At 41.3% G+C, this 25,012-nt stretch overlaps 1 protein-coding gene across 3 annotated transcripts in view; it reads left to right on the top strand.

The window, feature by feature from the left end:
• The window catches only part of ARHGAP17 (Rho GTPase activating protein 17), an 87,896-nt gene that overhangs the window by 19,170 nt on the left and 43,714 nt on the right, over positions 1-25,012 (top strand). For all 3 annotated transcript variants that reach the window (XM_054580880.1, XM_054580882.1, XM_054580881.1), the window contains exons 2-7: positions 13,509-13,548; positions 17,077-17,181; positions 21,459-21,532; positions 21,684-21,795; positions 22,010-22,086; positions 23,837-23,948. In XM_054580880.1, coding sequence (XP_054436855.1) covers positions 13,509-13,548; positions 17,077-17,181; positions 21,459-21,532; positions 21,684-21,795; positions 22,010-22,086; positions 23,837-23,948 — 520 coding nt within the window. The remainder of the gene's footprint in view (positions 1-13,508; positions 13,549-17,076; positions 17,182-21,458; positions 21,533-21,683; positions 21,796-22,009; positions 22,087-23,836; positions 23,949-25,012) is intronic.

Here is a 25,012-nt window from a genome sequence, read left to right on the forward strand (position 1 = left end):
TTAAAAGAATTGGTAATATTTCTTGTTATTTACAGAGATACTGTTTGCAAAGCACAGTTTTTAAAGGTTTCATAATATTCTCATTTGCTGTTTTATTGTGGTCTTTTAAAAGTTGCATGAGATTGTTGATGCAAATATAAATAAAGTGAGATGGAGAAAGGTCAAGGGTTGTATTTTTAGATCATACGATTGGTTTGTGGTGGAGCTAGGACCAGCATCTAGCATGAAAATTGATTAAGAGAGACTCAACCTTGGTCATTGATCTTGAAATTGTTCTTATTCTGAGGATCCATAGACTTTGTATGTCATTTTTTTTTTAATGGATGCCTACCTAAATTTCCACACCCATGAACCAGGGATATTAAGAATTGCCCCATAAGAGTACATGTAGTAAAATAAAATATGTGAAAGTACTTTCACAAAAGGAAGAATGTACAAAGGCAAAGTAGTACTTACATTTCTTTTTAATGTAGTGTTGGAAATTTGGTGATTAAGTCGGTTATGATTTATGTATTCTAGTTTTTATGATTTATCTTTTGACCAGAAAGAGCTCCTTATTCTATAAATTTTTTTAACTTTCAAAATTGATAGTTCATAGCCAGCGATTCTGCCACACTGTTTCTGTTAAAAATAGCAGCGTGTAATTATTGACTAGGATTGGACAGTTTGGGTTGTGAGTCTGTGTCCTTGTCTGTCCTCTGGATAACTGGAGAGGCCCTCCAGGTATTCTCCCTATCTCCACCTGTACTCTGCTACTGGAACTGTCATCCTGAAGTTCAACTCTGAGGTTTAGATTTGCCAGTCCATTGTCAAGAGACCATCAATGGTTTCCCTGTTGCCCCTTAATCTGTAGCAGGCAAAACCTTTTTTTTTTCAGCCAGATCCCACACTCCCTATTCTGTGCCCCAATGCAGTACCCTCTCCAGATCTCCTCCCCCCTGCTCTTTGAGTGCGTCTGTCTTGTCTAAGATCTGCTTGGACTGCTTCCCTGTGAAGCCCTTCCTGCGTCTGTGACACTCTTGTCACTGTGCTCCCGGAACTCTGAAGTTGATTGTTTATATTCCTGCCTTTCCCATCAGCTCCCCAAGGGTGGGACTGTGGCTTGTTTCTCTCCTTTTCTTCCTCCCCAACTCTTGATATTCATTGAGGGCCCCACGAGTACTGGCTGAATGAATGAAGATCTAAATATATTGTTGCAGGTCCATCCTAAGTGGGTTTCTATCTAGTGAGTTCTTTAGGCCCTCTGTGAATGAACATGCACCTGAGAACCACCAGCACTGGCCTCCTTACAGCCTCATTAGCAGCAATGTTAACACAGTCACTGAAAGAGGTTGATCCGTTGATGAATGGTTTTGCCAACTCACCACATATTCGGTCTCTAAGTTTCTGTGTATTGTGTGCCTGTGATTCTCTTCAGTGGCCTCCAGCCCACACAGTATTATCACAACTAGCCCCTTGTTTCAAGTGAACTGCCTGCCCTGCTCTGGCTATACATTTGACACAGCCTCTTGCCTTTGTGTGGTCTGTGTTCCACCAAAACTTCTTCCAGAGGAAGCAAGCACTGCTGGAATAACTGCGGGAAAGTCATTCTAAGATAAAACTTGCTGCCTGGCGTTTATCTGAAGGTGGTTATTTGTTGTCATTTTCAGAATAGCTGATGTTCCCTTACTGGGTGCCAGGGACCATGCTTAATGAGATAAATAAGATAAGTGGGGTAAATGGGATAACTGTTGTTTCTGGACAGCCACAATGGTGGTGTATTATCATTGCTCCTATTTTACAGTTAGGGTCATTCCATTTGATGGTGGAGGAATCAGGCTCACAGCCGTCGTTTTTACCAGACTGCACTGGGGCTCAAAGTCAGGTGCAGCTGCAGAGCCACAGCTCCTAGCTCCTACTGTATACTGTCTCCTTATTCTTTACCAAAATCAAACTTAGAATTTGGAATCTGTCAGCTTCTTATCACTCAGCTTACTCTGCCTACAAAGGCCAGACAATAAACCCAAGTGTGAATCATACACAAGACCACATTCTAGGCAGTCTTGGCTTAGAAAAAGGGCATTTATCGCCTATTCTGCAGCAACACTTAGACTATCTTTGCTGCTGCCCCCCACTTTCTACCCTGTCCCGACAGTTACCCCTCCACCTGGCAGCCGTCAGTACTCTGGTTCGCAGGCCGATGCTCAGTCCACTGAGCTGCACCAGCCGGGGCTTAGCCCTCCGACCTTGCCGTGCAGGGGTTCTCAGTGAGGGCTGCGCTCTGGAATGGCATGGGGAGCTTATACAACAAGCCAGGCCTCCCACCCCCAGAGGTTTTGATTCAGTCATTCTGGGTGGAAGTCCGGTATTATTCCTTTTATTTTTAACAACTTTTTTGAGATATATTTTATCATAAAATTCACCCATTTTAAGTGTTTATTTCAGCGATTTTATTAAATTTGCAGACTTGTGTAACCATCACCACATTACAACTTTAGAATTGTTTCATCACCCCGATAAGATGTGTAATTGATTCCTGTTCGCACCCTTAAACTCCACTAGCCACCAGTCTGCTTTCTGCCTTTATAGACTTGCTTTTTCTGGCCATTTCATGTGAATGGAATCATCTGTGTTATTTTTAAAATCCCCCCACCCCAGGACTGTTGTATGTAGGTGCAGTTGTTAAACACTGTTATCTCCTACATTTTTTTACTACTGTTCCCTGGGTTCGGAGAGGCTGCTCCTGGGGCTGTCTTTTAGATAAACTGTAAATGAAGTGGGTCCTTATAAGCCGGACTGAGAACTTAATGATCATGTATGGCCTACTTTCTATGGGAATGTACTTTTTGAAGTCCCAGTATGCTGACTTAGGAGGAAGCATTTGGAAGAGAGCCTGTACAACCTGTCTTGAGCTGCAAAGAGCCTCCCTGCCAGCAGCCACAGCACTGAGTCAGAGATGAGCCCCTACGCTGTGTGGCCTTGGCCTTGGCACTTTGCTGTAGATTTTCTGTGGGGTTTTGCAGCTCCTCTTGGCTTCTTGCACTGCCAGGGCAGCAAACTGCTCTCCCACCCCCAGCCCCACCCACATCCTCCTAGGTCTCAGCCCCACGTGCAGTGTCCTTGTTGTGATAACTTGCAAAATATTTCTCACATTAATTTGTCTGCAGGAATAAATTTTGAAATCTCAAACTCGGCTGTCTCCAGGTTTAAGCAAGTACTGAACATGACTAGAGCAGGCTGGGGAGGGAGGGACATGGAAGTCCTTGAGGGACCACTGAAGGGAGTTGTACAATGTTCTGGTGGCCTCGAAGTCCCCTTCCAACTTTGCCATAAGCAGGAATCACTGGTGGAGCTTTGAGACTTAGCATGTGGTTACCACAGGACTAGCAAACAGATTCCATTCCATGTGCCAGGGGAAAGCCAACTGACCTATCAGAAAGCTGCAGGGATGAGCTTACAGGTGTGGGAAAATGATCTGTTCAGGTCCATTTATTCTAAAATGTAACCATCCATTTTCTTGTTTGCTGTTAATATTGATAAGAGTTTTGTTATTGTTTAAAGTAAAAAGTAATTGTTACTTTCCTTAGACAACTGTAAATATGTGGGCAAAATTCAATCACTGGGGAAAATTATTCAGAGTATAGAGCTTTAGATGTATTCTGCCCATATTATTACCAGAATACTTTTTATTGGACCATTTTCCCCTCTGATACATAACCTTTTATTTTTTCAGTGTTATGCATGGGATAATTTTTTCTTTTCCCATACTATCTCATTATGGTTCTGTAAACTCTTTTAAGACTTTTAAAACTACTTTGTGGGATATGTAACAAATTGTATCATTTATAAAGTGTCAGAGGGTCCTTTATTTTTAAAATCCAACTATGCAGATTTCAGATTCCTTCCCAGAAAGGAATCTTATTAGATTCCTAATCTAATCTAATGAGATAAAACATTAATCTAATTAATCTAATCTAATGAGGTAAAACAGGAAAAATTTAGCCTGCCTCTCTATGAAATCAAACATGTGCCTCCCTACTGGGCACCAAGACTCCAGTGGGTTTTGTAAACACTTGTGACAGGAGATGACAGTGCTGCATAAAGTGTGGCTCCCAGCACAATGAAATGCACCACTTAGCTGTGGCTCTGGCTGCTGTAATTTCACTGCAAATATAAATTCCTCTGCATGAAGTGACCATGTGGTGCTGTTGCCCTATGTATGTATTGAGGTTCCTCTATAGATTGGTCAGAGTTTAACTTACTCATCAAAGAAGCACCTAGATATTTTGAGGCAACCAGAATTTAAAATCAGTTTATTAAACATTCTCTCCATGCTCCATTTCTTTCTTTCTTTTTTTTTTTTAACTAGTATATCAAAGTGAATGTGTAAGTAAAAGAGCAACAGAACTATGATCTGTGCATTTGTAACCCCCAACACACAGTGCTATGATCTTGGGAGTAATGGGGAACCGTTGATGTATGTTTGATGTTAGTATTGGCCCCATATTCGCCTTCCTGGGTGGAAAATGGCTGTAAGGATTGAAAAGGAGTGATTTGGTGGGGACTTGAAGAACCAGCCCCTCTCAGCCTCTGAAACACGAGTTGGGACAGCACAGAAATCAAATCCCCTTTTGACATCATTAGAATTTGGAAGTGATTAAAAATGATTGGTGTTTCATGGGAAACCGTACTCTACTTGAACCTAGGTCAGAGTTCGGCATGCTCTGTTCAATGGGCCAAATCGGGCTGCAGTGGCTCAGAATGGTCTTTGCATTTTTAAATGGTTGGAAAAAATCAAAAGAACAGTATTTTGTGAAATATGAAAATTGTGTGAGTTCAAATTTCGATGTCCATAAGTAAAGGTTTTTTGGAGCACAGCAAGTTCATTTATTTGTTGTCTGTGGCTGCTCATTCTCTACCAGCAGAGCTGAGGAGTGTGGCAGAGACCATTTGGGCTCTAAGCCCGAGGTGTTTATTATTTGGTCTTTCCAGGAAAGGTCTGCTAATGCCTGACATAGGCAGCTGTATTTATTAGATCTTGTCCTGAAATCTGTTTATAAGTAGGGATCAAAAAGAAAACAATTGTTCTAATATGTCAGTGTTTAGAGGGACACATGGGTAGGTAGAAGTGGGTAGGTGGAGGAGAGACATCATTTCTGATTGCTCTCTGTCACCTGCATCACCAATGATAGGCTGTGCCTCCACATTTGGACTCTGTTATCAGAGTCAGCCACCACCATTCATTTTGGCAGCTGCTTCTCGAACATGAAGCACAACGTCTAGCAAGAGAAAATAGATTTCCACACCAGCCTTGCGTACCAGGCCTGCCAGCAAGGTTTGCACCACACTTGAGAATCACTGCTGCAGACCCGGGATCAGCAGCCTTTTCTTATAAATGGCCAGATAGTAAATATTTTGACCACTATGTGCCATAGGGTCTGTCTCAGCAACTCAACTCTGAGGTCGTAGTGTGAAAGTAGCCATAGACAATACATAAACCAGTCAGCCTAGCCATGCTCCAGTAAAACTTTATTTGTGCACACTGAAGATTGAATTTCATATACCATAATTTTCTGTGTCATAAAATACTTATTCCTCTTGATTTTTTTCAACCATTTAAAAATAAAAACTATTCTTCACTCCTGGCCATACAAAAATGGGTGGTAAGCTGGATTTGACCTGCAGACCTGGTAGTATGGTTTACTTTTTGTGTGTTTTGGATTGAAGCAGATTAATTTTGGAGGGCAGTATCACATTGTAATTTCAGTCATTGTGGATTTTACTGTGGAATGCAATTCTAAGTATATATGACTGCCCCCCTGCCTAGTGTTATTGAACTTTTTTCTTGCTACATGTTTTGAAATTTAGAATATCTTTTTCAAACCCTTCTCTATCATTGTGACAGTGATTTACTTTTTTATTTATTCATCCTATGCCTTCTGTGTGGTGGGCACTTGCTAAGCTAAGGTGCTGGGGAAGGAGTAATGGCTACAGTAGACTTGGCCTCTGTGCCCATGAAGCTCTCTGGCTAGTGGGGAGAAGGTCAGTGATGCTCTGCTCAGAAGATCACAACATGCAGAAGGTATGGAATTGAGCATTTATTTCCTTGGCCCACAGAGTCCATACTTAATGAAAATGTGTGTGCCCTAAATGCCTAGTCAGTACCCTGCAAAACAAAATGATATTACATAATAATGGTGTTTGGCATTTTAGTGTAGTGATGGCAGGAATTCCTCTAGAAATTAGTCTGCAGTTAGATATGGAAATTGTCAGGCCAGTTGGAAATTTTCCTTTGACCCTGTCTCCTAGTTTAAGTATTTTCTCATTAACTGCTTCAGATCGGGAATGTTTGTGTTTTCTCCTGGCCAGATGAGTGGGCTAAGAGGTACATCCTGTTAATCATGACTGCAAGGTTGGACATTACTGCAACTAGTGCAGGGAAAGGTGAACATATCAAGGCCAGCTCAGCACTGTTGCTCAGGCTTTGTTGGATTAACTGTGAGGGAAAAATCTTATGCTTCACCAAAAAGTGTTAAATACATGAAAATCCTGCCTGATGTAAACCTTGGTTGAATGACTAGTGAAACTGCAGTGACTTGCATAGGAAAAAACAAACCCCAAGGTAAAATGGCGAGCGGGAAGTGCCTTCCTGCTTGTATTGTTTTTCCAGTTACAGACAGGAAGCATTTGAGTGGAGTGTTTCCAAGCACAGAACACTGGACACAAAGAAGGCTCTGACAAAGCAGAAAAAAAGCTCATATACAAAGTGTTTAGGTCTGTGAGTGAAATATCTGATTTAAAACCTATGTAGCAAGCATTATTTTGATTATTGGGTAACTTTGTCTGCCGCTTTATTTTTTTGTCTGTAGGTACAAATTCAGTATATTGCTCCCCCCTTTATTGATGAATTTAAAAAACTGATGAAAGACAACACATCTCAGTAAAAACCAGGTTTCCTTGGCTAATGTACTGTAAATGCCATTTTTTTTTAATTTATTTACTTTTTAAATGCATTTGTCTCTGCCTCCCCCCCCCACCTCTTTCCCTTGCCCCCTCCCACCTTCCCTCCCTCATGTAAATGCCTTTTGAATGGGCACCTGGGGCAGTATTCTGAATAAAGGGGAGACTTTCCTTAGGTAAGAACTCCACATCTCTGGTAAAGATGAATGAACACTCAAAAACAGTTCAGCGTGAAAGGGCAGAGCCTTTGACCATGACAGTGATGAGGGGAATCAGGTCTTTAGACCAACTATTGGGGGAGTTGAGGATGGTGATGGTTCCCTAAAATTAAGGTGGAGTTGGGCAGGCCAATGGGGAAATCTTTGTGGCAGGGGACCACCCTGATTTGTATATTATATTCTGGAATCATAATTTGTCACTTAAAAGAAATCTTTCCCAGGTGCTCCATATTTTTGGATTGGAAGAATTAATACTGTTAAAATGTCCATACTGCTCAAAGTAATCTACAGTTCAATATAGTCCTCATGCTGAATTCCAATGGCTTTTTTCACATAAATAGAAAAACAATCTTAAAATTTATATGAAAACATAAAAGACACTGAATAGCCAAAGCAATCCTGAGCAAAAAGAACAAAGCATCACACTTTCAGATTTCAAACTATATTATGAAGCTGTAGTGATAAAAATAGACATGTGGACCAGTGGGACAGAATAGAGAGCCCAGAAATAAATCCACACATATATCGTCAACTAACGTTTGATAAGGGCACCAAGAACTCAGTAGGGAAGGACAGTCTCTTTAAAATGGTGCTAGGAAAAATGGATATCCTCAAGCAAGAGAATATAAGTGAACTCCTGCATTACACCACTCACAAATATTAACTCAACATGGATTAAAGAGTAAAATGTAAGTCCTGAAATTGAAAAACTTCTGGAAAAAAGTAGGAAAAAGCTCTTTAAAATTGGTGTTGGCAGTAATTTAATGGATATGACACCAAAAACACTGGCAACTAATAAATAAATAAACAAACAAGTGGAACCACATCAAACTAAAAAGCATTAGCACAGCTAAGGAAACAGTCAACAAAATGAAAAGGAAGCTTGTAGAATGGGAGAAAATATTTGCAGACATATCTCTAATAAGGGGTTAGTATTCAAAAAAATAATAAGGCACTCATACAAAGCAATAGCAAAAACAAACAAAAAACACCCCCCCCCCAAAAGAAAAGAAAACAACTCAGGTAACCTGACTGAAAAATGGACAAAGGACCTAAGTACGGTCATGTGTTGCTTAATGACAGGATATATTCTGAGAATTTTTCATCATGCAGACATCATGGAGTACGCCTAGAGAAAGGTAGGTGGCAGAGCCTGCTACTCACCTAGGCTATATGGTCTAGCCTATTTCTCCTAGGCTAAAAACCTGTTCAGCATGTTACTGTATGAATACTGTAGGGAACTGTAACACAACAGTATTTGTGTGTTTTAAAATATCTAAACAGAGGGAAGATATAGTAAAAATTCAGCATAAAAGATAAAATATGGTACACTTGTATAGGGCATTTACCAACAATGGCATTTGCAGGACTGGGTCAGTTCTTTATAGCCTTATTCTATAATCTGTTTTTGGGGAGTGGGGTATACAAACACTCTGAAAGTTTATTAATCATTTTTCTCTTAACTTTTTTTTTCCCTTTTTAAACTTTTCTGTTAAAAAAAAAAGATGCAGACACACACATTAGCATAGGCCTCATAGGGTCCGGATCACCAATATCACTGCCTTGCCCCTGCGCATCTTGCCCACCAGAAGCTCTTCAGCAGTAATAAATAGCACATGCAGCTGTAATCTCCTATGATAACAGTGCCTTCCTGTGGAACACCTCCCAAAGGGCCTGCCTGGGGCTCTTCGTGAGGAGGTGTCACTCTTTTTAGAAATAGATCCATTGTGGTTTGCTTGGTTTGTTTCTTTTTTTTCCATCATAGTTTTGCTTGTTAGAAGATAATGTACCATGAATATTCCTCTCTATTAATGAAAACCTTTCAGTGTTGGGGTCCATGTTTTTAAAACATTTTAAGGCGCTTGTTGAGGTCTGCAAAAGCTTCTGCTAAACACTTCACTATGAATTTTCTTGGGGATTCTCTTCCTTCTGCAGTTTCCCTTTCTCTTGTTTCTTCTTCAGCTGTGCTCCTGTTCAGTCCAGCAACAACTCATCAGACGATTCCTCATGAACCACTTCTGGGACCTCTTCTGTGTCACCCTCATTCACATGGCAGGTTTAAGTTGTTTGCCATCTCAACCACAGCCTTGTTGATTTTTGCAGTCTTTATGCTACTACATGAAAACTACAGCATCGTGAAAGTACAACATCACTAGGCAATGGGAATTTTTCAGGTTCATTATAATCTTATGGGACATGATTGTAGACATTTTTCTAAAGAAGATATACAAATGGCTAATGGGTATATGAAAAACCACAATGAGATTTCACCTCACCCCTGTTTAGGATGTCTTTTAGCAAAAAGACAAGAAATTATAAATGTTGGTGAGAGTATGGAGAAATTAGAACATTTTTACACTGTTGGTGTAAACTGGTACAACCATTATGGAAAATACTACGGAGGTTCCTCAAGAAATTAAAAATAGAACTGCATTATGACCCAACAGTCCCAGTTCTGGGTATATATCCAAAGGAAATAAAATCAGTACCTCAAAGAGATCTGCACTCCTGTGTTCATTGCAGCATTATTCATAATATAGCCAGGATATGAAAATGACCTGTCATTGTATGAATGGACAAAGATGTAATACACACACACACTGGAGTATTACTCAGCCTTAGGAATGAAAGAAATACTGCCATTTGCCACAACATGGATGAACTTGAGAGGACATCATACTGAGTGAAATAAGCCAGACACAGACAAAAACTGTAAGATCTCACTTATATGTGGAATCTTAAAAAAAAAAAAAAAATTGAACTCATAGGAACAGAGTACAGTGATAGTTGCCAGGGGCCAGGGAGTGGGTGAAATGGGAAGATTTTGGTCAAAGGATACAAGCCTTCACTTAGGAGATGAATAAGTTCTGGGATCAAATGTACAGCATGGTGACTGCATTTAATAATACTGTATTATATACTGGAAATTACTAAGAGAGTAGATCTTAAGCATTCTTAAAACAACTATAACAAAAATGGTGATTCGGGAGGATTAATGAGTTCATTAATGTAATTGTGGTAATCATTTCCCAATGTAAATGAAGTCATCACATTGTATACTTTAAATAGATTTAGTTTCATTTGTAAATTATACTTCAGTTAAGCTGGAAGAAAAAGTAATCGTTCCTAGTTATAATTTTAAATAATTTCAGTAAACCCTAAAATCTGGTTAAGATGCATTGGATCTCTTTCTGAAATTAAATTTATCAATGTAATACACAAAATGTCCACAAAGGCAGGAAACCTAGTATAAACTTATTTTGAACAGTATGTTCACATTTTTACGTTTCATATATTTTTTCAGTTTCCAAATACCTTTTCAGGTAAGAGGTCTCTAAATTTAAAGCATAGAGTCCAGTTGTTAATTTATAAATAGGAAAATAAATATATCAATTTGCCTTGTGTTTGGATACTCTGAGGTATGTGCTCTTCTGTACTTTGTGTAGGTTGACAGTTGGACACGATGCTCTAGAGGTACAGTTATGCTTCCCTTGAAATTAGGCATCACTTAAAATCATTAAGCATGCTACTTGAAAATGAAACTAACATAATATCTTTAAAAATTTGCAACTATATATTCATGTAGTTAAAAAAAATCAAATAATCATGAAAGGCTTATCACAAAGTAGAGTGGGTTCTCTCCCCACACACTCCCCTCTCCCAGTTGAGATTTCCCCAACCAAAGAGGTAGCTCCTTTCAAATTTTAGCTATTTATTCTGGCATTAACTCAAATTCATATTTATTAATATGTGTAAATTACTACCCTTTGAGTTATTAAGTTCAGATATCATTTATTGACCTGTTATTATGATAAATGAGGGTTTAGGGTTAGTATAACCTTCCTCTCTGCTTCTGAGCCCTTATCCTGCCCAATACAATTATATTGCAGTTTTTGGATATATTACTATTTGAGATTTGCCTTATATTATCGTACCAAATCAGTCATATGAAGGTGAATGTAGTAGTGTACTGTGCTTATCTTTCCGATGGACTTTTTGTTTCTTTCTCAAGTTAATACTCACTTTGCTTTTTCTGTGTGTGACTATCGCAGTGCTATGCTTGTGTTTTAACATCTGAATCCCCTCCCACTCCCTCAAAGCCCTGATTTGGATTGTTTGCACTTGTTTGTATTGTATTTTATTTTTTATTTCAAATTACCAGTGTGAGGTCACTGAACAAGGTACTAGGAAAAGATGCACACAACTGATTCTTCTGAGCCAGCGCCAACAGACCACTGAACAATTGCTAGCTCTCACTTGCTAATAGCCCACACTGGGATTTTAATACAAGTTTGCCTCTTCTTCTGTTATAGTTTTAAAATAATTTCATTTCATAAGAGGACATATTTGCTCTGAATTTCTTCTTTTGAACTTATGAAAACAGCTGACACTGAAACAACATGGGTTTGAACTGTGCAGGTCCACTTAAATAGGGATTTTTTTCAATAAATATTGTAAAATGTATTTACTTTATGATTTTCTCAACATTTTCTTAATGTTGTAAGAATATAGCATCTAATACATATGACATACAAAATATGTGTAAAGGGACTATTTATATTATTGGTAAGGTCAACAGTGGGCTATTGTAGTTAAGTTTGGGGAGGGTGAAAAGTTGTATGTGGATTTTTGACCATGCAGGGATTTGGTGCCCCTAGCCCTTGCGTTGTTCAAGGGCCAATTATATTTTAATAGGAGTTGGGCCTTTCCTTTGTGTATACTTACACTTACACTCACAGAAGAAAGAGGTTTCAGAGTTCTGTCAAGGTGTGTAGGGCCCTGTTCAGATCTCTGGGTCTGGGCCAGAGAAGACAAAGTGAAAGTTCACAGTCCATGGAGGTGTTTTGCTAGAGGCTGGGCGAGGCTCCGGGGAGTGGGCGGATATTGGGAAGCTATGGCAGTCTCCTGCCAGGTTGGCCCTTGTTAGGTTGACTGTCGGGGTTCTTTTTGATGCCAGTTGCTTGAGCTCACGGTCAGCTGGAACCTCGCTTCACTTCCCTAAGTGGCATGACTACCTGAATTTGGCACTTCAGCAATGCCTAGCCCATGCGCCAAGCAAGCACTGGGCTGGCATATTTTGGCCTGCTGCTTGCAGGACTTGTTCAGAGAGCTTCCTCAGAAGCTGGGGCCCTGACCTGGTCTGCAGGCTCTTCTCTCAACCTGGGAGATAGTTGAGTCAGATCAGAGTTCTGGTTTCATGCAGAAACTGGTAAGTGAGCCACTCCCGTGGGCATCCAAGTTAACTGGGGCACTGCTGTGACAACCGGTATTGGAGTCCTCTGTGGCATTGCCTAGGTTTTATTTGACATTCCGGCTCCCAGCATGGGCTGGAGGTATGCACCACCGTACTGCCCACAGCCGGTGCTGATCTGAGGTTAGCAGTGTTTATAGGTCATTTTAGGGGGTTGCATTCACTTTCTGGCCAAATGGCTTTTTCTTCTCTTGCACTAGTTCATGGGCAAGATCTGCAGCATTCCATTCTGCAACATATCTTATAAAAAAGAGTTCAAATTTCTCGTTCTTTGATGGTGTTCCCCTCCTGTACCGCTCCCCACTGTTGAGGGCTGCAACAGACTTTTTCTTTTCTCTTAGAAATGTTCTTATTTAGGGTTGTTAAATGACTTGGCTTAAATCACTATTTGAGTCAGAAGTCCAAATGGCACTTTGACTGTAGTAATTCTGGTCATTAAATATATAGCAACATGCTGCCCTTTTGAGCTGCAGAGAAAAGTCTTCTTTACAAAGTGATTGTGGTCGGCAGCTGGGGCACCAGCAACACCTTTGCTGGCTGTGGCCACCATGTTGCTTTTCTGCAAGGTCCGTGGTACTAGCAGTAGTTCTAAAGCATAGATGAGGGTAAATTGTGAAAATAACTTTTTAAAGTGAAGTAAAGATAAGGAGAAATCTGAAGGAAGGAGCACTAATTGTTACTACTGTGTCTCATTGAATAATGCTTCTAGATTTGGGACTAACTTAATTTCAGTAAGGCTTTGAAACTCAGAACTGATTACTGTAAGAAGTTTAAGCTTCTCTAGAGCAGCCTGTTCTCAGTGGGGTTGCCATGGATCTCTAGGCAGGGTGGAACTTGTTAAAGAAGGAGGCATCTCCAAAACTACTGAGTTAGAATCTCCTGCGGTGAGTTTTGGGTTATTGTTCTGTATAAATTTTGGGGGGGTTTCTTTGGTTTTGCTAAAGTTGCCATCTGTTGTAAAAATTGATAGAATTTCTCCCCTTGTTACATTCATTCTGCCTGCCTGTTTTGTTTTAAATTCTGGGATAATAATTACTAATTGTCCTGACTTGCTTTTCATCTCTGGATCTCTAACTCTGAACTTTTAATTGTTCCCACAGAGCTGAGAAAACCGAAGTCCTCAGTGAAGATCTGTTACAGGTAACAAAATTAAGTCTTTTTGAAATGTTCTGTTTAAAGGCATGTTAAAAAAAAAAAAATCCATAAGTTAGAACTACAGCTTATGTTCTTTTTTTCTTTCTTTTTTTTTTTTTTTAAACCTGAAACAGAATAAAGTTGATTGGCATGGTTTGAACAGGAAAGAACAGCTGTTGAGTTGAATGGTGATAAAAAGGGGATCTGAAACTTTGCTGTCATGTTGTGAAGTTCAAATGGGGCTAGTCCTGCTTTCAAGCACCAGGTGTTGGAGTTGGGGCAGGGGAGGGGCCTGGTTGGCCTGGCCAGTTCTGGCCCTGTGGCTTGGTCATGGGTCCGGGGCAGGCAGAGGGACTCTAGTGGGCTACTGTGATGGTGCCCTTGATGGGGACAGGCCTTGCTAGCTGCAGCAGAGGCCCCAAGGTTTTAGTCTAGAGTTTTGACTTCTTGCTCCCTCTTACAGCCTTGTTCCCCAATTCTGGGCTGAGTTGGGTCCTAAGGGAGTTAGGGTCTCAGTGACAGTGACTGGATATGTCAGAACCACCATGAGGCAATAGGGTGGCCTTAAGACATTAGCTCAAACTTTCTTTCCTCTTTGTAAGAAAGGGCATTTCCTGCCAAGGACCTGAGCCAGGGCCACTCCACTCCATCTGTCATCAGGTTTCCCTAACTTTGGGACCCTTGATGCACATCGCTTCACCCTACCGCGCTCCATCCTCACCCACACCAGGTATTTCAGGAAGAACCAGAACCTCTTTGGAATGGAGGTTGCGGTTGAGCCTCCTCACCGGTCTTTCTGCCTCTTATTTCCATAACCTGCAGCAGGTGTGCTCCACTGAGTCCCCGAGGACCAAAGACCTGCTCCCAGGTGACTTTCTGCTCTTCCTGTGAAGGGAAGGCGTGTAATTTTTAAAAATGCTTATTTCACCATATCATGCCAAGACATCCTAAATTATGACAGACATCTGTAGGTAGAATATTTTCAGAACATTTCTTTTTCTTCTTTGGAGGACTTGAAGTTTTTGCTAAAGATTAGAAGGGTTCCCCCCCCACAAAGATTTATTAGAGACTCATATTCATAATATTTCCTCACTTCTATTTGTCATATATTTCAAACTCACTTTCAGACATACAGAAATATGGTTTGGTCCAGGTAAGCTTTAACTGCACTCAATTTTCACATCAGTATTCTCCTGCCCACATCTCCCATCAGTGATAAAGATCACCTCATTTAATCCTTGAAGCTCTGAGATGAGGTCAGAGGGCCTGAGTTCTCATGGAACACAGGCAGCAGCCATCTGTTCTCATCCTTTTGCCCAAACATCCACTGGGGCCTGGAGAGTTTGCCAATCTCTAGGAACTCCTTATTTTGTGACACAGATACTTACTCCATGTCTACCACAATTGCTACAGACGTTTCCCTGATTTCTGTTGTTTTTAAATATATAGAAGGAGAGTAGTGGATTAAAAGTGTGGGGTCTTGTGCCTAGCTACCTAGACTCAAACTCCAGGTTTGCCCCTACTAGCTTTGTGGCCTCAGAGGTTTACTTAACCTCCCTGTGCCTCAGTTTCTAGTTTTCTACAAGGTGGGTTATAGTTGTATCCCACTATAGAGTTGTTTTGGGGGAGGGGTTAATGAGTTAAACATGGAAAGCACTGAGAACGGAACCCTGTACGTGGTCAGTGCTAAATGATGATTTCTTGTTTTATTTCTACTCTTGCAAGCCACAGAAATGATTTTGTTTCTGGTGTGAAACTTCCTTTAACTTACTCTTTGTTTCCCTAGAACAGTGATTTTCGACCTTTTTCATCTCATAGCACATGTAATCACTAAAATTCTGCGGCACACCAAAAAATACATTTTTTGCCAATCTGACAAAAACAATAGGTATAATTTTGATTCATTCACACTGGATGGCTATTGTTGTGTTGGCTATTGCTACTTTTTTTATTTGACAATCTAAGGGAAAAGAGGTTGGTGCCCCTGACTAAATAGTCAGGTAAAATTCTTGTGGCACACGTGTTGAAAATTACTATCCTCCATCCTTTCTGGATCTCCATAACAGCAGTTTAAGAAGCTGTCTTTTTATTTAGCTCATATGTTACTTCCTAGGGGAACTGTGATTCCCAGGAGGGCAGGAACCACCATTTATTTACTATTGCTTTTCTAATACTTTGCACAGGGACTCAGTAGATACGTGTCATTTCAACAGATGTTAAGTGAACCCCCTCCATTAGTGTGCCAGATGACAGACCAAGGCCCTTGTCTCTCGTAGGCTTTCCATTTGAGTTGGAATCAAAATGAAAGGGAGGTTTTGTTTTGTTTTGTTTTTCCCTATGCTTTTATGGCAAATGAAGAGAGTCTATTCGTTGTCTAATGTTTTAAAATCTGGCCATTGTAAGATTTGTGGAAACTGATGTGGCCTCTGCTCCTAAGTGTGAATGTGCCAGCCAGACAGAGCCCTGTGGTCCGTCTGGACTGAAGACACTACTGCCATGAGGACCTTAGAGAAGGAAGGACAAAACCATCTCATTGGGTAAAATGTTTTGGGGTAAAAATGTATTCTGCTTCGAATTTGTTGATTTTTCTTTAAAATAGAAAGCATCCCTAAGGGCCTGCTCTTGTTCTTAATGAGTCATCAGAATACACATTTTTGGCATTCCTTCCTATAAAAAGCAGTTCCTTTGCCATAAACAGCCATATCCCAGCAGTAATATTTTGGAAAGCTAATCATGATGTGGGGGTCCTCTAAGTCAGTGTTCCTTATTGTGGCTGCCATTCTGCTTTAGAGGTTTATTTAAAATAAAAACAAAAACAAAAGCTTACCCCAGCCCAATAAGGAATAATTTTGAAAACTCTGGTCTTGGGGTTAAATTGTGGACCATTTATTTTGTTTTCCTGCCTAATGTACTGTGTGTGGAAGGCTGCGCTGCCCTGTGCAGGAGAGAGCCTCTGAATGCCTTGGGATTTCCCCTCCCTGCAATGGCCTGGGGTCTGGGCCCAGGACGTTCATTTGCACCTCTGTAGGTTGGACCTGGCACATTTCTGGTGCTGTGGTATGCGACTTAACTGCCACTGCTCTTTTTGATAGCAAGTTTTAGGTGGGACTGTCTCCTCTCTGTGTAAATAGATTCAGCTTCTAAGGTAACTAAAACTCTCAGAGTTAAGGTCAGTGGTTCTCAACCAAAGGTGATTTTGCCCTCTGAGCAGTTACGCAGCATTGTCTGGAGACAGTTTTGATTGTCAAAATTGGTGGCATGGAGCGCTCTTTGCAGTCCAGTAAATGAGGCTAGAGATGATGCCAAACATACTGTAATGCCCAGGACAGTTGCCCACAGCCCACAGTTATCCGGCCCCAGATGTCAGTAGTGAGAATTCCTGGTGTCACTGAACAGAAACCATTTGCGTTTACACCCAAGAGTCAACAAATTTGACTGCAGAATGCTTTTACTGCCTAATGCAGACACTACATAAGGAAGAGGCCGAGTTTTTCTTAAACCCTGCAGATAGCTCATTTGTCTCTGTTTTGTCAGATCGAACGGCGCCTGGACGCAGTGCGGTCAATGTGCCACCATTCTCACAAGCGCCTGACGGCATGTTTCCAGGGCCAGCATGGTACGGATGCTGAGAGGAGACACGTGAGTATCAGTCATGACTCCGAGTCGGAGTTCTTGTGTCTTTGAGAGGCTTTTCTCCTTTAATTGGCTGGATTTCCCCAAGCAGCATCAGCGGATTCATCTGCAGATTTGTACCTTATATCCCATTCATGCTCACAGCACCTGCCTTCCCATAACATTCTTTTGTGCTTAAGATATCACTGGGCTGAAAGCCCTGCTCACTTCAGCGCTTTTGACTTGAGCTATTTGTCATTGATTAGAGAAGGGACATGTCGGTTAGGAATCCTTTGATGGCAAAAGGCTGAAGCCTTGTCTGAAATTGAGTTAGAAAATAGAATTTATTGGCTTACTAACTGAAAAATCCAGAAGTTGGATTGAACTTTAGGTAAGGCTTGGTCTAGCATTTCAGTGATGTGACCAGAAGCCCATTGTCTTTCCTTCTCTCCTTCTCCTTTCTTCAGTGTCTGCTTGGCCCCTAAGTCGGCGTAAATCGGCAGCCCTCCTCGTTGCAGGTTGGCTACCAGTAGCTTCCGTTGGTGCTCTCTTCCATGCGTGTGTGCCACAGGAGTAGAAAGCTTTTTCTTCCAGTGATTGTCTTAGCAGGGTGAGAAACCTCCTTTTTCTATATTGTTTGGTTTGTTACCAGGTGTCTCAAAAGGAAGAACTGGTACACAGATGACCTGTGTCACCCTTTTACATTTCCTGCAGACATTTATGGGGCATCTTGACAACTGGGCCATTCTCTCTTGCACAATCCCAAGCATTCTGCAGCGTGTATAGCAAAGGGGTGGAAGTTTGCATACACCTACAATCTCAGGAGTGCCTGCCACAGGTCCCGTCCTCCAAAATCAGACCCAATCCACTGATTCTGCCCCTGCTGCTCTTCCTCTCCTTGCCATGGCTTCTTGCTTGCCTGCCCTTTGAATATTGTTCCCCAAGGTTCTGTCCTCCTCAGTCTTGTAGTCACATTCCTTGGGCCACCTCCTCTAGTCTCATGGCTTCTAACTGATGTCTCCATGCAGGGACTTCTAAACCATGTTCAACCAAGCAAAGAGCTCTGTCTCCTAGTTGCCTGCTTTAGCATGCATACCAGTTCTTCCTTAGGGGCTGACTCAAATTCTGTCCACCCTGTTATGCAAGCTAGAAGCTGTGGGGTTATCTTACATCCCCCTTCATCTTATCCTTTCTCTCTTGGAGTGCCTTGATGAGCAAGTCCTGTGATCCTCTGTGAGTACTTTTTGACTTCCTCACCGCCGCCCAACTCTGCCACCTCACCTTAATGTGTGACCTGATGACCTCTCACCTAGCCTGCTGCAGGCTTCTCCAGAGTTGCATTTCCTACCCCTGATTGCCCTCTTTTCAGACTGTCTTCAACCTGATCACCAGAGTTGGTTTCCTGAAATACAAGTTGATCCTGTTGTCCTCCTGCCTAAAAACAAGCAAACAAACAAAAACAAAACTTAGTTTAGTTGTCCTAGACAGGGACCAGATTACAGTCCTGGGATTTTTGGAAATGTGTAGAGACACTTTTGGTTGCCATAGAGACTGGGGTTCACTACTGGCATTTGGAAGGTGAGGTAGGATGCCAAACATCTGTCTGGAAGGATGCCTGTGCACAGGAAGGTGACCGTAACACCAGCAGTGTCTGGCAGGGACATTCCACTTCTTGGTGCCTGCGTTAAAGTCTGAGCTCTTTAGTGTGACTTAAGCTCTTGATAATCTGAGTTTTCCCTTCTAAATCTCATTGTCTCTACTTCCTGTCATTCATGCTATATGCCATTGTCCTTCACACAGTTGGGTGTTTGACAAGTATTTGTTTCTAGTGAATACATGTGACAGCCAAGCTGTGTCTCAAAGCAGATGCAAAAGGAACAAGACATACCATGTGCAAGTGCTAGAGGTATAAAATGAGTAACAGGTCATCTCCACTTGAAGGTGCTGACAGCCTGGTGGGGGATATATGCACAAATGGATAATTATAAAACAACATGCTAAACAAAATATGCACAGCGTATTTTAAGAGGAACAGGAATGAGCACCAAAAGAGAAGAGGGTTAGTCAGGTGAGGCTTTCCGGCGGAGGTGGTAGCCTAGCTGTAAAGGACGGAATGAGTGGTAGGTGATGGGCATATTCCAGAAACCCAGGGCAAAGGTTGCCTGGCCCTCATTTCTAGATGGTAGTGAGCCTGGGGTTAAGCATACAGTGCTTTACATAGCCCTCATTTCTAAAACATAATGCCTTAGCCTTCCTTTTCGAACCTCAAACAAAAGTTCCCCAGACAGGGCTCTGAAGAAGTCTGTGCTCTGCATGTGGGAAGAGGGGTCACCATGGAAATGATAGAAGAGGTGACCAGAAGAGGTCATATAATATGGAGAAAATCACAGCAGTCTCTAGGGCCCTAGGAAGTACAGGAGGAGACTCGAAAAGCACCACCAGAAATACCCACAGATGTGAGGAGGCAAGAATTGAGAACAGAGAGACGGGGCAGGTGGCCTTCTCAGCCCAAGCCATCGACATGGCAGAGCTTATGTTATAGTTCATATTAGATCTGGAATTACTTCTTTTTGTGCAGTTGGCATGCATTTTATAAGTCATGACTTTAAAGCTTTTTAAAAATGAAGTCCTGGTGATAAAAAGCTGTTTATGTGTAAGCCCTCAACTCTCCCCATGGAGGAGTTTGATGTTGGTGGACAGCATCTTCGTTTATGAGCTCACTTGTTAAATAAGCAGAATGTCCTTATTTATGGACATTAGAAACAGGATTGTTGTGGCTTTGGGGTCAGAGCACAGAAACCACAGGCTATTTATAGCTGGAAGCTGGAATGATACTCATCAAAAAAGACTCCTCTCTTTATCATTCCCCACCTCCCCATCAACCCATAGAGCTCCAGAGTTCTACCAAGTATATTTGATTATTACATTTACCCTGTATTAAATTCCCCTAGAAAGGCACATAACTAAAATTTATGAGCTATCTTCTATTGCAGTCAAGGCACACTGCCTGTTTTCTTATGTCTTCCCAGCCTAGAAGTGTGGAATCAGGCAAGGGGGCAAGGGAAGCCTGATACTTATTGAAAATAACTTGGGGGAAGGAGAAAGGGGTAAATATACACGTTGCTTGTTTTTAAATTTCAATGTACTGTTTTGAATAGGCTACACATTTATATGGTCAAAATCCAGAATACACAAAAGAACATAAAGTGAGGTGTTTCCCCATTACCTTCTCAATAACCACCAGTATTCCTTATATAGCCTCTCAGAGACATTATGTACAATACAGGCAAATATGGGTGTGAGTGTGTCAGTGGGGCCCTGTGAAAGCAGGAAAGACAGCTGACGTGCCCGCGGTTAAGGCACAAAGCCACAGTGAGGTGGATCCTTTCTCTAATGTGAGTGCCCTTTCTAGTGGGAAGGCAAAGTTACATGGGGCACTACAACACTGAAAGCATTTTCTTGTAGCAGATTATGGTGGTGTAACCAATCCACCTGTTACTTTCCCCATATTCTGAGATATGCCGTCAGTCAGTGGTGCAAGACTGACTCCAAGGCTCAGGCCACCAGCACTGGAGTCTGGCTCTGCCACCCCTCACCTGGGTGCCTGGCCATTCCATCTAACCTCCCAGCCTCCAGCTTCCTTGACTATGCAGTTAGAACATTAATCAGATGATTGTTACAGCCATTTCCAGCTGGAAAAAAAAAAAATCTGTAATAGGAAAACAGGTGGCTTTGTGCTTAAAAACCTTAAAAAACGTTTCTTTAGAAATTTGGTCAGTTTTATATATGTAACTAAAGCTTAATCTTTGTGATGGTAAAGTTTACAGCCAAATTAAGTTGAGCCAGTGTAAGAATGTGTGTTCTAGCAAAAGTTTATGAAATTGAGCACCCTACTGCATTTATTTGTTGGGATAATCAGAGCAAGTCTTGTGTCCCTACTGCCTGACACATAGTGTACACTTGATTCATTAATAGTAATAACAACAGCAACAACAAAGCAGCAGCTAACATTTCCTGAGTATTTTAACATGTACTCAGTACCTGACATTGAATACCTCCTTAGATCCACGACAGCCCTGGGGCACTCGCACCGTTATCATCCCTGTATTCCAGGTGCACAGAAACTGACCAGAGCTTAAGTCACACAGTTCATACCTTTGAGACCAGAGCCAGAATCCAGTCAGGCTGTCTCTTACCTGTGTGGTTTGCCTGGAGGAGAAATCAATGGAATGATGACCTGAAGCAGGTAACTGAGAATGGGTGTCAATACTCATGAAAAACACTCACTGTCTTTGACCTTCCAGAAAAAGCTCCCTCTGACAGCTCTTGCTCAGAACATGCAAGAGGCAGCGACACAACTGGAAGACTCTCTCCTCGGGTAAGAGGCCCTGCTTTCAGAAAGAGCCAGGCGCCCTGGGTCAGGGGAAGTGGATGGGTGGGGTGTCCATGGCAGCCTTCTGTTATAGAGAACAGAACTGACCTTTGTAACTAGGTGCCTGATTTAGTGAACTTGGTTTGTTGCTTTAAAGGAGGATGCTGGAGACGTGTGGCGATGCCGAGAATCAGCTGGCTCTAGAGCTCTCTCAGCATGAGGTCTTTGTGGAGAAGGAGATTGTGGACCCGCTGTATAACATAGCAGAGGTGGGCACATCTGGTACAGGCTGGGCAACAAATGGTTCTCTTGTGTCTGAAACCTTAACAGTAATCAGTGTCTTTGACTTCTTCTTGGAAATACAGGGAGTGAATTGACAGTTCATAATCCTTTACCTAAAAGAAAAGAAATTTGTAAATTAATATTTCAGTTTTAAATGTTAAGCCAAAAACCTGAAGTTCATCTCAATTTTGTTCTTTCTAGGTGGAGATTCCCAACATCCAAAAACAGAGGAAACAGCTTGCCAAGTTGGTGTTAGACTGGGACTCGGTCAGAGCCAGGTAAGGTAGAGCCAGAAGAATAACCAATAATGCAGTATTATGGCAGTTCCCCAGCCACCATTCCCATCCCCAGCATGGGTGAGAGAGACTGCTTTATGGACAAATGGGAGTTGCCACACATGTTTACCCACCCAAGCTGCTTGCACCTGCTTTTAGGCCTCATTCTCCCAAACATGGCAGAAGGGATGATGTTAGACAATCCTGATCTTTGTGAACCAATAATGAAAAGAAACAGGAAAGAAAAAAACTTGAGTGCCTTGGGGGAAGAGAAGACAGTTCTAAGAGCATTGCTCTTGGCAAAGTAGAGTATAGGAATAATTAGATCTGTGATTTTAGCAGCTCCTCAGGGTCCCAACATGTCAAAGCCCGTGTGTGGTTATGATTACCTTCACAATCAAATGCCACGCTCAGAAGAGAGGCAGTCGGGTAAAACTAAGTAACCGCCCCAGATGGCTGCTGACTTGTGGGCTGATGTCTTATGACTGGTCTAATGCTTTCGTGGCCTGGCCACAGCCTCAGCTGCGTTCTTAAGCACATTTGTATCAATGACCTACATGGGTTTCTCTTCAGGCCTGAGAGTTGGGAATAGGGAGGCAGCCACCACCACCAGGCTTTTCTCCTACATTACAAGGGTTGACAAACTTTTTCTCTAAAGGGCCAGATGGTAAAAATGTTCTCATCTTTGCAGCTCAGATGGTTCCTGTTGCAACTGTTCAGCTCTGCTCCTGTGGCACAAAGTCAGCCCTGGATAATCTGCACATGAATGAACATCGCTGTGTTCCAATAAAACTTTATTTCTAAAACCATGTGGCTTTGCCAGCACCTGCTTGTTAGCTCTTAATCCTCACTCTAGTCCTGTGAAGTAGATATGATTATTTCTACTTGGCAAACATGGCAACACAGCTGTCATTTACTGAGTTTCTTCATGTCAGATGCTTTTATTGCAGACTTGGAAAAGTTGTGACAACGCTGCCTTTCATTGCTTCCAAGAAGCCATTGACTATCAGATGTCCTACTGATCTACTGTTGGCTTTGGGAAGGAGGGGGAGAAATACCACTCCATTAAATGCACATATCAGTTATCACCCCTACCCCCGTGAACTCCCATATTATTGCTGTAGTATAATTCTTTTTTATTTTGCCATTTTGACTTACTATACAAAAGGAACATAAATAGTCCACATTATGTTTAAGATATGCTGTAGATATTTTCTTTAGAATTTTCATTCTTACAGGAGTTTTTAATTCTTAAAGTGCTTTCATAGCTATCGATGGCTAGGTACATTACTGGAGTTTTGGCTTTTACTCGCTGAAAGTAATGACAGGTCAGGATAGGAGCAGGAAGAGTCCTAGCAGTGCTGTGGAACTGACTCCCAGTGGTATAGGGAACATTCAGATCAAAGCAGGAGAATGGGGTGTTTTATGGCAAGGAGTCCATGACTGGACACTCTAGGACAGGGGTTTTGTGGCTGATTTCTGGCAATGGGGCTTATGTGAGACAAGCATAGTCAGTCCTGCTTGGCGCAGACAACTCCTCCCAGCAGTTTAAGATCCTGTCATGGTGGGAAGCTGATGGCTCTTTTTTGCCTGATTCCATTCTTAGAGGATAAACATGAGAGAAGCTGGTGTCCAGATACTGGTACCTGTCCCAGGTAGAATCAGTTTTGGAGAAGGAGTCTGTCTCCCTTAGGTCCATAGGGTGAGTGTGTACAGCTGGTTCTCAGATACTGACTACCCTTGTATTTTGCAGGTGGAACCAGGCTCACAAATCTTCAGGAACCAACTTTCAAGGGCTTCCTTCAAAAATAGATACCCTAAAGGAAGAGATGGATGAAGCTGGAAATAAAGTAGAACAGTGCAAGGTATGAGAACATGTATTGGCATCAGCTTTTAGGTTTTTGCAAATGATGGGTGAAAGGTCAAATCCCTATCATATAACAACTCCCTATCAGAATGCTCTGTATGATATTAAAGGTGGTTTTTATTTCATTTTTTCTTTATTTTCTAAGACTCTGCCTTCCTATATAATAAGAATAAAACATTATTTCTAAAAAGTCAAGTAGGATATTTTAAAAACTTGACAGAAGTGTCTAAACTTATTTAAAATGAAGAATAGGTGGGAAAAAAAAAAGAGAGAAAACCATAGCAAAACATACAATAAAGTTACAGGAATTAAAACAATGTACAGTAGGCACCAAAATAGATCAGATTTTCTAAAATGGATGCGATTATATTTAAAAGTTGAATTTATAGTAAAGGGGTCATGATATGTTCCTAGGGAAGGGAAGAATTATTTTTTTAAGTGTTGCTTTGACAGTTGGTTTATAATTTGGGAGAAACAGAACTTTGTATCTTATAAATTAAATTCCAGATTAGATGGTTAAGTCCTAATCTGGAATTTCTCTGTCATTTATTTATGAAAATAGAGGTTTATTCCAAATGTTATTTGAGGTGGTAAAGACACAGGTTTGATGACTTACAGAACAATCAACTTAGACTTTTCCTCTTATTATTAATCCTTTTTTAAAAATGCCCTCTCTATTCTACTAGATAGTGTTAGGTCTATTATCTTTTAGTTTATTCAGGTCATGCTATAATTCACTTTTCATTATAGCAAATTTCAATCAGTTCTAAACTCCCAAAGTCATGCCATAGCCGTGCATTTAAAAAGATGCTTAAATGCTTCTGATAAAATAGTCTCACACTAGTGTAATCCTGTTCAGCAGAGTTTTAGCTTTGCCAGTGTCATTCACCCTGCGGTCTTTTCTGGTCTAACCTAGATCTTGGCTATTGGCTACTTATTATAAATTTGGCTAGAGGTTTGGGGAATCTGAAATGGTACATTATAGAATGAATGATGTCTCTTCTCTAAACTTCCACACTATGGCTTATCATTTCAAATGATGACGACTTATGAAAAAATTTT

Source organism: Pteronotus mesoamericanus, unplaced genomic scaffold, assembly GCF_021234165.1.
Source record: "Pteronotus mesoamericanus isolate MK-2021 breed Mesoamerican mustached bat unplaced genomic scaffold, CSHL_Meso_final contig_64, whole genome shotgun sequence".
Classification (NCBI taxonomy): domain Eukaryota; kingdom Metazoa; phylum Chordata; class Mammalia; order Chiroptera; family Mormoopidae; genus Pteronotus; species Pteronotus mesoamericanus.